This window comes from Eulemur rufifrons, chromosome 7, assembly GCF_041146395.1.
Source record: "Eulemur rufifrons isolate Redbay chromosome 7, OSU_ERuf_1, whole genome shotgun sequence".
Lineage (NCBI taxonomy): Eukaryota > Metazoa > Chordata > Mammalia > Primates > Lemuridae > Eulemur > Eulemur rufifrons.
Window position 1 is genome coordinate 89,875,981 of NC_090989.1, and position 13,110 is coordinate 89,889,090.

At 34.6% G+C, this 13,110-nt stretch overlaps 1 protein-coding gene across 2 annotated transcripts in view; it reads left to right on the forward strand.

Annotated features, from left to right (window-relative positions):
- Positions 1-13,110, forward strand: part of PLD1 (phospholipase D1) — a 192,328-nt gene that overhangs the window by 161,440 nt on the left and 17,778 nt on the right. For both annotated transcript variants that reach the window (XM_069472929.1, XM_069472930.1), the window contains one exon: positions 11,353-11,487. In XM_069472929.1, the coding sequence (XP_069329030.1) occupies positions 11,353-11,487 (135 nt within the window). The remainder of the gene's footprint in view (positions 1-11,352; positions 11,488-13,110) is intronic.

A 13,110-nucleotide genomic window follows, 5' to 3' on the forward strand; every position in this document is an offset into this window, starting at 1 on the left:
ACAATATATTGTAACTACGGGTTTACTTCTCTATATCTCCCTGAGTTAACTGAGTTCAGCAAATAGTAGGTGCTCAATAATGGTCTGTAATCCTGTGTGGTAGGTACAAACTAACCTGGAGTCAGAACCCAAGTTGAATGACTTCCAGTTCAAATTGGATCCAGATTATGAAAACTTGGGCAGCTACACTAAAAAGACTAGATTTTACCTAGAACACAAGAGGAGACTGGTGGAAGCCTCTGAGTCCCTGGAATGAACTCATCAAAATGGTGTTTATATGACGATTCACTTACTCTCGGTTAGCAGGGTGGAGAGAGGCTCATGGCAGGCAAGAGACAATGGTGCATTGGTAATGGAAAAGGAGGATCATGTGTGGATCAGACTCTGAAGGAAGACTCTGAGGGGATGTGGGAGCAGGAGAGTAAGGGAAGTGTCAGATGATTCTAAGAGTTTCAACCCAAGTGACCAAGAGAATGGAGCTCCGCAAAGAGTTCTGGAGAAGCCAGAAGGAGCCGTCATAATCACATGATGCCATGTGATATGGCCTTCAGATATGATATAAACCTCAATTGAATTTTTTGAAGAAATATTTTGTTTTATACTGGTAGCCCCTAAATGGGGTACACTGGATAATGTATTGAAATGTGGGGAGAAAATATTAGACCTTCCAAGTATGTATATTTTTAACTTAAAAATAAGGAATTCGGTCATTAGCAGGAATGGCAGTGTAAGGATCTCTAAAAATACACCCCTCCATAAAAGCAACAAAAATATTGGCAAAAATTATCAAAATCAACATTTTCAGTTTTCAATTTTCAGTTGATTCTGGAAATTAACCAAAGATTTGTAACAATACAAGGAGTTAATTCAAGAAAAACAACTGAATCTCAGTGAACAGCAGACTTTGTGGCATTTTTACTTGCCATAGACCCACACCCCCCTCTCCTCAACTCCATAATAGTCTTAAAAATCAATTCCTGCTCAATCATGATGAAAATCAGACACCCAGCAGTGCCTAGCCATCGGAGAAAGCAGAATAGGCTGGAAGCTTCCATCCCCAGGCAATTCTCAGAGTATTATCGTTATTTGACCCGGTCTGGCAATTCTCTTTAAACCACCATTCAAAGAACTAGTATTTATTTCACCTGACTCAGAACTTGCTTAGTATAAATAGCCTTTTGCCTGGGTATTTATCAAAAACAATCAGCAGCAACAATTATTTAACATCACAGCTGCCTGAGGCAGTGATAACAGTTGAGCGAACAAGAAGCTGACTAAAAAAACTTAAAAGGAAAAGCTGGGGAAAGAGAATCATAGGGGCCATTAGAAAGCTCCAACATATTCCTGGGAATGTAAAAGGCTATGGGTAAGGGTAGGGCTGTGTGTATGCCCAGGGCTATGCACATGCTTAGGAAAAACTTGAGAAGGCCCTAAGCTCACACCTCTGGCTAACTTTGAGGCATTGTGCAAGCAGAAAGTGAAGCCTAAGGCAGAATTATAAACTGCATGCCTGAGCATTTTTAAGGCAGGCCCCGCTCCCCACATACAGAGACCCTCAGTAAAAGTGTGAGAGACTCATTTGCTCCAGGCATTGAAGAAATCATATAAAGTAGGTCTCTGGCCACAATGGTATGAAATTATAACAAAAGGAAATTTTGGAAATTTACAAATAGGTGGAAATTAAACAACACACTTCTAAATAATCATAGAATCAAAGAAAATACTTCAAAGGACAGTAGAAAATATTTTGAGATGGATGAAAATGAAAGCATATCAAAACTTATAAGAGACAGCTAAAGCAATGCTTAGAGGGAAATTTATAGCTATCAACATTTGTATTAAAAAAGAAGAATGATCTCAAATCAATAACCTAACCTTAAATCTTAAGAAACTAGAAAAAGAAGAGCAAACTAAACCCAAAGCAAACAGAATGAAAGAAATAATGTAGATTGAAGGGGAAAGAAATGCGATAATAGAAAAACAACAGGGAAAATCAGAGGAACCATCATGACCCAAATGAGGTTTTATCCAGGAATGCATGATTGGTTTAATGTCTGAAAATCAATCAATGTAATGCACCATGTTAATAGAATAGAGGACAAAAACCACACATGATCGTCTCAGTAGCCACAGAAAAAGCATTTGACAAGATCCAAAACCTTTCATGATAAAAAAAACCTTCAACAAACTAGGGATAGTTTATGAGGTTCTCAACCTCATAAAAGTCATCTACAAATAACCCACAGCTAATACATCTTAATGATGAAAGACTGAAAGTTTTCCCTCCTATGATCAGTGACAAGATGAGAATGTCCACTCTCAACATTGTACTAGAGGTTTTAGCCAGGACAATTGGGCAAGAAAAATAAATTTTTAAAAAATTGGAGGAGGAAAGGGAGGAGTAAAACGATCTCTATTTACAATTGACATGATATTGTACATAGAAAATTCTAAGGAATTCATACACACAATTACAGATAATAAATCAGTCTAGCAATATTGCAGAATAGACGATCCACATACAAAAATCAGTTCATTTTTATACACTAGCAATGAATAAGCTAAAAATGAAATTAAGAAAACAATTCAATTTACAATGGCTTCAGAAAGAATAAAATACTTAGGAATAAATTTAACAAAAGTAGTGTAATATTTGTACATGGAAAATTACAAAATATCATTGAAAGAAATTAAGGCAAAGTTAAAGAAATGGAAGGATATTCTATGTTAAGGGATTGGAAGACTTAACATTGTTAAGATGGCAATATTTCCCAAATTGATCTATAGATTCAGCACAATCCCTATCAAAATCTAACAGCCTTTTTTTGCAGAAATTGACAAGATAATCCTAAAATTCATGTGGAATTTCAAGGCAGTTAGCATTTCCAAAACAGTCTTGAATAAGAAGAACAAATTGGAGGACTTACACTCCTGACTTCAAAACTTGCAACAAACCTACAATAACAGATCAGTGGAGTAGCACTGAGAATCCAGAAAGAACCCTTATGACTACGGTCAATTGGATTTCAGCAAAAGTGCCATGACAATTCAATGGAGAAAGAAATCTTTCAACAAATGGTTCTAGATACAACTAGAAATCCACATAAAAAACAAAATTGAAGTGTACCCCTACCTCATACCATATACAAAAATTAACTCAACATAGATCAAAACCCTTAATGGAAGAGCTAAAATTATAAATCTCCTAGAATAAAACACAGGAATAAATCATTGTGACCTTGGGGGATTAAGCAGTGGTTTCTTGGTTTTTATATCAAAGGCCCAAGCAAACATATAAAAAATAGATAAATTGTATTTCATCAAACATGAAAGATTCTGTGCTTCAATTAATATAACCAAGAAAGTGGAAAAAAAGCACACAATAGGAGAAAATGTTTGCAAATCATTTATATAATATGGGACTAGTGTCCAGAATATATAAATAATTCTTCCAATTCAATAATAAAAAGAAAAATAACCCAATTAAAAAATGGATAAAAGATCAAATTAGACATTTTTCCAAAGATACCTAAATGGTCAATAAACACATGAAAAAAACATTCAACATCACCAGTCATGGGACAATTCAAATCAAAACCACAGTGAGGGGGTGGGGGGAGGGGATGGGTGTATACCTACATGATGAGTGTGATGCGCACTGTCTGGGGAATGGACACGCTTGAAGTTCTGACTCGGGGGAATGGGGGTGGGGGGAGGGGATGTGTGTATACCTACATGATGAGTGCCATGTGCACTGTCTGGGGAATGGACATGCTTGAAGCTCAGACTCGGGGGCATGGGGGGACATGAGCAATATATATAACCTGAACTTTTGTACCCCCATAATAAGCTGAAATAAAAAAAAAAAAACCACAGTGAGATAAAACTTCATACCTTCACATCCACCAGGATGGCTACAATAATAATAATATAAAGTATTGGCAAGGATGTGAAAATAGTGGAACCGCATATATCACTGTTGGGAATGCAAAATGGTACAACTTCTTTGGAAAAACAGTTTGGTAGTTCCTCAAAAGTTAAACAAAATTACCCTGTAACTCAGCAATTCTACTCTTTAGTGTATACTCAAGAGTATTGAAAAACATATGCCCACACAAAAACTTGTATATGAATGTTCATAGCAGCATTATTCAGAATAGCCAAAAAATAAAAACAACCCAGTGTTATTAACTGATGAATATATAAACAAAACGTGGCATATCCATACAGTGGAGTATTATTTAGATATAAAAAGGAATGTACTGATACATGCCACAACATGCATGAACCTTGAAAACATTACACTAAGTTAAAGAAACCAGGCACAAAACGCCATATATTGTCTGATTCCATTTTTATGAAATGCCTTTAGTAGGCAAATTTGTAGAGGTAGTAAGGATTAGTGGTTGCTAGGGTCTGGGGGAGTGGAATGGGGAGTGACGGTTGAGTATGGGATTTCTTTGGGGGTGATAAAATGTTTTAAAATCAGGTAGCGGTGATGGTTATACAGCTTTATGAATATAGCATTTTTAAAAACCTATTGAATTGTAAAGGAAAGAATTTTATGCTAAAATTTATAAATTTTAAGAATTTTAAAATTCTTTGGAAGTTTTAAAAATAAGGACAAACTTTTAGTACATGTATATAATTTTAACATATATATATACACACACGTACACATTGGTGGTGTTTGTTCAGTAATTTTCTACTGATGGTCTGCTCAATCTATAAAACTTCAGAAAACCACTTTAAACCTAAGACATGTACATCACCAATAACAAATGCTTCCAAAAGCTGTATCTAATTTTATCCAGGACAGAGGAGATTACCATATTATTCTCTCTATCTATATTTTCTAATGGGTTAAAATGAAGATGACAGTGAATGAGTAAGTCTATAAAAGACATATTGATAAAACAAAATTGGGAAAGTCATTCAGTGCTGGCAGTGGCTTGTAAAAATGTAAAGGTGAGGTTATAGGAGAATAAAAAGTCAAAACAAGCTTATTATTTAGTTTCTTAACAATAAAAAAGTCCTGAGCTTGATACAAAGCATTTCCTTTGGCCCTGGACTCTGTTCCAAGCCTTTGCCTATTCAGGGGGAAAAAAGTGGATTTTAATGCAAGAAGTAATTTCAGTGTTAAGCCCATTTATGAAAAGATTTCCAAGTACCCTGGGAACAAGTCAAAATAAGGCATCTCAGTGGGGAAAATGTTCACATTCTAAACATGGAGAGAACAGATTAATTACATAATGCCCTTTCCTGAAGTACAAGGTTGTATTGTTTTGTTTTTGTATAAGTAGTGGGTTTTAAATACATGAACTAACTAATCTCTAATTGGATAGAAAAATATAGTTCTCTACTGTTTTAATTATTTAGAATAACAAAACTGCTGCAACGAATATGTTAAAATTCCCGAAAAGAAAAATAGCAGCTATTAATGTATAATTATCTGATACTCTAGTCTTCAGAGATTTAATGTTTAAAGCATTTCTTTATCGTTTTTATAATTTTTGTGAATTATAGCATTTTAGCAACCAATTTAGTACAATTTAAGATAAGGGCCACAGGCCTTTAATCAGGATTAGGAATGTACATACACAAAGTGTTACAAGTTTTCAAGTAACAACTGTAAAAGCTCTTGATGTCCTTCCACAAAATCTCCTTATCAACATTGAGTCTATTGTACTGAATTTCTCTCCATCTGAGGTACACATATACCAGTGCTCACAACATATATGTCCTGGGACCTGTGTAAATCTCCAGATTCTCAAAATACCTCCATGACATATAATTGGAACTCTCTCTGCTACTTGCCCATCTATTGTTTTATATGTTTTTTCATTTTTTTTATTTCAGGAAATTATGGGGTACAAACATTTTGGTTACATGTTATGACTTTGCCACACCCCAATCATGATTTGAGATGTGCCCTTTCCCCCACTTCAATGCTCACTGCATCCATTCATTGTGAGTTTACCCACTCCCAACCTCCTACCCCCAAAGAATATTACTACTGTGTGAGCACCTTAGTGTTGATCAGTCAGCGCCAGTTTGATGGCGAGTACATGTGGTGCCTTCCATTCTTGTGATACCTCACTTCAGAAGATGAGTTCAAGTTCTATCCAGGAGAATATTAGAGGTGCTAGATCACCATCGTTGCTTATAATTGAGTAGTATTTCATTGTGTGTATATATATATATATATATATATACCATATTTTATTAACCCACTCATGGACTGACGGGCACTTGGGTTGTTTCCACATCTTTGCAATTGTGAATTGTGCTGCCATAAACATTCAAGTGCAGATGTCTTTATCATAGAATGACTTTTGTTCCTTCGGGTAGATGTCCAATAGTGCTATTGCTGGATCAAATGGTAATTCTACTTATAGGTCTTTGAAGTGTCTCCAAATTCTTTTCCACAGAGGTTGCACTAATTTGCAGTCCCACCAGCAGTGCTAAGAGTGTCCCTATCTCTCCATATCCTCGCCAGCATTTGTTGCTTTGAGATTTTTTTTTTATTTCAGCATATTATGGGGGTACAAAAGTTTAGGTTATGTATATTGCCCATTTCCCCCCCAACCTACCCCCCTGAGTCAGAGCTTCAAGTGTGTCCATTCCTGCTTTGGGATTTTTTGATACAGGTCAATTGACTGGAGTTAGGTGATATCTCATTGTGGTTTTGATTTGCATTTCCCTGATGATTAGAGATGTTGAGCTTTTTATTATATGTTTGCTGGCCATTATTCTGTCTTCTTTTGAAAAGTTTCTGTTCGTGTCCTTCGCCGATTTATTGATGGGGTTGTTTGATTTTTGCTTGTTGATTTTTTTGAGTTCTAGATAGATTCTTATTATCAGCCCTTTATCAGATGTGTAGAGAGCAAATATTTTCTCCCATTCTGTAGGTTGTCTATTCACTCTAATGATAGTTTCCTTGGCTGTACAAAAGCTTTTTAACTTGATGAGGTCCCATTTATTTATTGTTTTATGTTAATGTTTGTATACACTCCTGGCTTTCCACATTTTCTTTAAAAGGCACTTATTTCCCCAGAATATCATCAACATAAATTAACATCACCAACTTTGTAACAATTACATGTTGAGCTAGTTTTCTTCACAGAATAAAGTACTGGCCAAAATATAATATTTTCTCAATTTGCTTTTTCTTCTTTTCATGTAAAGCGCGTGGTGGATTCTTTCATGTCGTAAATGGGTACCCGCATTGCATTTGACAGACCACACTTGTGAATTCATCCGAAATGTTCAGTTTCTGGCTAGGAACCATTATCATCTTTCTTTCACATCTGTTGTTAGTACTAACTGTTAGTTTTCTTCCCAAGGCCATTTCTCACAAAGAAATAAAGATTGTTTCACTTCATAAAAGTTACTGCATAGCCAAGGATGAGTGGGAAGTAGGTATGGACTGAGAGACCCTCCGACTAACACGCCTCAATTTGACATACCCAAATTGAAATATATTCTACAGAGTAACTGAATAGATTTAGATTATGCATTTTGGGCAGGAATATCAAAAAACCGATGTTATGTACTTCTTAGTATATCCTATCAGGAGGAATATGATGTTGGTTTGTCAATATTACTGGTTATATTAACTTTGATCCACTTGGCAAAGGTGATGTCTGCTGGAGTTCCTCACTATAAAGCTTCTATTTTCCCTTTGTAATTAATAAGTATTTTGTTGGAAAACACTTTGAGTCTATATAAATATCCTGCTTCTTATCAAGGGGATGGAGGTGTATATTTAGGATAAATTTGTAGAATGGGATTGCTGAGTTAAGAGGTGAACACATAGGGAGCTTTGTTAGATTTTGCCAAATTACCCTCTAAAAAATTTATACCAGTTTACATTTTCATCACCAATGTATGAGAGAGCCTACTTCAACCCAAACTCACTAACAGAGTATGTTGTCCTACTGTTTATATTTACTATTTTGCCAGTCTCATAAGTAAGAAGTCATTTCTCAGTGTAGTTTTAATTTGCATTTTATTATTATAAGGATGAATATCTTTTCAAATGTATCTTTTGTATGTGTGAATTGTCTGTTTATGTCTTTTGCCCATTTTTCTATCAAGCTATTTATCTCTTTTCCCTTCAATTATTGAGTTCTTTATATGTTAGGACTCTTATTACCTTTTTATCTGTGATATATACTGCAAATACTTTCACCCAGTTTGCCTTTTGCTTTTGTTTACAGTGTTTTGTGTCATGCAAACATTGTTTTTGTTTTAATCTAGCCAATATTATCAATCTTTTCTATTATTGCTTCTGGATAGCTACAAAGTCTTCCCTATATTTGGGGTATACAGAAATTCACCTTATTTCCTTCCAACACTTGTCTGGTGTCATAAGCATGCATTTCTATCTCTGATCCGTTTGGAGTTTATTCTTGATAAAGTTATTGGAGTTTTGTCTTTGTCAAGTGTTGATGCAATTGTACTAGCATCTTTTATTTAAAAGTCCTTGTCCTAGCCATTTCAGATGCTGTCTTTATCATATACAAAATTTCTATATGTACTTGAGTCTCTTTTGGGACTTTGTATTTCATTCTCTGGCTTGTCTATCTATGTATGTGCCATATCTGCACTGCTTTAATTTTACAGACTTTATAGTGTGTACTAATATCTGATAGGGCTAATGCCCCCTCATAGCTTTTCTTTTCCATGTTTTCATAGTTATTCTTGCGTGTTTATTTTCCCATAGGAACTATAATATCACTATGGAGTATAACCCTATAAAACCTTGTTGGTATTTTTACTGAGATCACATTAAATTTATAAATTAACCTAGGAAGAGTTGACATATTTTTAATGTTGAATTGTTCTATCCCAGAACAACAAATTTCTTTCCATTTGTTCAAGTCTATTCTTGTGTCTTGATAATGTTTTAAATGTTTCTTTATAAAAGTTTTGCACATAGACTATTAAGTTTAAGCATTTTATCTTCTTAGTTGCCATTGTAATGGGGCTTCGTCTGTTCTTATATTCTCTAAGTGGTTATTGTTTGTGTGTTTGAAGGCTATTGATTTCTATATGTTAATATATATCCTGTTACTGTACTTAATTCTTTTATTATTTGATATAATTTTATCATTGATTCTCCAGGTATGCTATCACAGTATTTGCAAATGGAGGTGGTTTCACTTATATAATTTCTCTTGTCTAACTGTATTGGCTGACACCTCTAAGGCAATATTAAGTAGTATTGAAGATATATACATGCACACACATAATCGTATATCATACACTATATATAATACACATATTATATATTTTAAGCATGTATTCATCATTTCCTAGTTTCTTCATTGCTTTTATCAGGAATGGATACTGAATTGTGTCAAAAGTTCTTTAGCATCTGTTGAGATAATCATATGATTTTTCTCCTTAGATTGGTCAATATGATATCTTATAATGGATTTCCTCATATTGAGCAGACTTGCACCCCTGGAATGCATCTCACTTGATGATGACATATTATTTTTCTTAATGTATATTACTAATCTTAAATCTACAAATACCAAAGGTCTTTGGCAGTGTCATTCAAAAACAATATCCCTTAGGGCACTTATCAAATTGATTTCTGCTAAATCAGAATTCTGGGAAGGGTCATAGGAATCTGCCTTTAACAAGTCCCATAGAGGTGGTCTTTATGCACTCTGAGAACCAGTGGTCTACTATATTCAGTGTGAATTTTTAATGGGAAATTACTGCAGAACCTGTTTACTTTAGTACCAGGTTTGCTCCATGATTCCTTTAAAAAGCTGCTTTGTGTCTTAAAATTATAGATTCTAGATCAAGAGCCAGCTGTAGGAAAGTAGATGATATGAAGAAACTAAAACCTAAAAAAGTATCTGCTACTTTATTTATCCATTGATCCATTCACTCATTTATTCAACTTTTTTTTAGCACTATGCAAAGATGAGGATACCAAGATGTATAAGACATAGTTCCTGTACAACAGTAGGAGAAATTAAGAATTACATAAATATTTGTAAAATATTAGGCATTATATTAGAAATATTTTCCAGGAATTTTATGCACTTGAGGGACTTAATAGAGGAAATGGATCAGAAAAGATTTTTAAAAGGAGGTACTGCTTTAGATGAAGCATCTTTCCAATATAACATTAACAAATGGGGGAAGAAACGTATTGCAAAAATCTCATTTACATGAAACATTTTAGAAGTACATCTCTTATACATAATGTGTTAGTACATCAGCATATCAACTCTTGTTAAACAGAACTATATAAGATCACTCATCTATATAAGGGAAGAGTTTAAAAGGAGGAATCTGTATATAACCTGTGAATGAATTTCTTTCCAAGATATCCAAATTTAATAGAAACATTGAATAACATCAATAGCAAAATAGAAAACATCAGTAATAAATGGAAACTTCAGCAAATGGAACATGAAATACCATTGCTTTTATTAATATGCTTCAAATTCTCTTAAAGAAAAAAAAAGATATGTACTCTCTTTCCATTAGAATTTGTGATGGTTTGGTTCCACTCCATTTATTCCTAGTATCAGACTTTGCTTGTTCAGGACAACTGCTGTGTGGGCATGGGACCGTAAAATCCTGTGACTAACACTCACTCCAGGGTAATGATTTTGGATTGGCTTGGTATGGAATGCATTTCTTCTCATCATATGAGTGGCCTTCACATGATGAGATGAGAGGACAATATTTGAAAGTACAAACCTGGTACTGCACGCTCTGAATAAAATTCTCCTAAGTCAAATGTAGTAAAGATTCTTTCATTTCCTAATTTTAATGATCTAGAAGAAAGAGGGGTTTTTAATCGCCAACATTTTTATTTACTCAAAGTCTGTACAATTTACTGCCGCTTAGGACTGAATGTGCTACAAATTATGCATGCATCAGGTGGCTTTGGCACATACCTTGCATCTGAATTAAACTTGAGCAGGTGTCAACTAAGATAGAAGCAAGTGTCACACTGAAGTCTTGGTTTATCCATTCTGGCTCAGCTTTAACCAACACTCCGCAGTTACCCACCAAATCATTAAAATAAAATGTTCATATTTGAATACCTTTTGGGATTTCCTTGGCAAAGAGAAGACAGAAAGCACTTTAATATGATTTTTTAAAAATATATAGCCATCCAGATTAACAATATAAAATTTGGATAGCAAAAATATATCCTGGGTGAATTTTGAAATAGAAAAAACATATATATAATATACAATTTATTCTGAATAGCCTGTTTAAGTAGTATATTTGTTTTGAACAAATAAAATTTAATGTGCCTTTATTGAGCTTGGCCATATTAATTTTAGTAATTTCTTTATTAATTTACAGTTGGTAATCAATGGATAAATTACATATCATTCTGTGGTCTCAGAACACATGCAGAGCTTGAAGGAAACCTTGTCACTGAGCTTATCTACGTCCACAGCAAGTTGTTAATTGCTGATGACAACACAGTTATTATTGGTAAGTATAGTATATGGTCCATAATTGTATTCCTTGCCAGCTGACTCACCCCATGCAAAAATCTGTGCTGCGCTTCCTCCCAAGCAATAGCACAGTATCTAAACCCCTTCTGAAGCGATCATTTTTTCTTCATTTCTAACCTGTTTTTACCTATGAAGAAGCGGAGGGACAGAGCAATTAAATGGACTCTGCAAATCACAGGATCCAGAGGCAGTGAGTTAACCCAGCACTCCAATGATTTACCTGATCTTAGCAATTCTTTCTTGTTCCTTTATTTCTATTTTGAATCCAAATGGCTAGGTTTCAGGGATTGGCGAGGGGATACAAATGGGGAGGGAAAGTGTGTCATAAGCAAGTATCTTGTAATTTGCATGTGTTTACACCATGACCACCTAACCATCACCACAAACCTGAAGTTGTGCAAAAGTCAAATCAGAAGGATATTAAAATATACTGCCTCTATGCCGACCATTATTTTTCCTAACATCTATGTTTTGGGTGTCATTAATCAGGATGCAGAGCAGTCCAGCTTTGTTGATACGTGTGTGGTTGAGAGAATCGTGTATTAATGATAAAATGCAGCTCTGTACAAGGTCTGCAGTTTTCTTCTTGTTAAGGATCCCAGTAGATTTCTCCAAAGCTTCTCCCCACTGACAGATTCAGGAGAGAGTTACTGGTTTTACATTCTACCCAGATTAGATTAAGTTGGCCGGAAAGGTGGATGTTCAGCTTCATTCTTTTATACACATGGAAAGCTTCATATTTCCATCATTGAATCGTTTTGCATTCTAATATTATGTAAAATGAACATTAGAAGGTCAGGATAGAAACAGAGTATTAATAACCAGCCAGATATATGAGGTAACCAGGATTGGGGCATATTACCTAGAGATAGGATGTGTCCCACTATTGAGAATTCTGCTCATCTGTTTTAAATAAAATGTAGTTTCTCAGCTATCTTAAGATACTTTCGTATTCTTTAAGAAACTAAATATTATGGAGTATTTTGACTTTTTGGCAATAAATATAATCTCTATCCTCCGCTGAGGAAAGAAAAAAAAAAAATCTCATATCTAGGAGTGATGACATTGCCTTATATGGAATATGACTTTAAAAAAAAGGAAAAGTAATTCTGAAGCCAGAAGATGTATAGACCACAGTATGGTGAAAGAGAAAGACACACACACACACACACACACACACACACAGTCTTTTAATACTTGAATAAGGCATTTAAGAAAACTATCTTGTTCTTTGATCTTTTTCTCTATAGGGATTGAAACTCTTTAGGGCTTCAGTATACAAGGTATCTCTTATTTCCCCAGGCTTCTCTGGCCTTGCTCTTCAAAAGCCAACCTCAGAATATTTTTATATTAAATTTGGCAATGACAGTAGGAAAGAAAAAATATTGATGTTTGCTGAAATGGAAAAATAAACAAACAAAGCCAAGTAAAATTCAGTTGGCCTCTTCAACAAGATTTCAGAACTCGAAGTCAAAATTGACAGATGTAAATATTTTCCTTTGAAGGTCATTTTGACTTTCAGCCTGCTTTACATAAAGTATAAATGCAAAGTAGTTTTCAGCAACAGAGCTAACAGTTAAATAGGTTAGTTCAGCTTTTT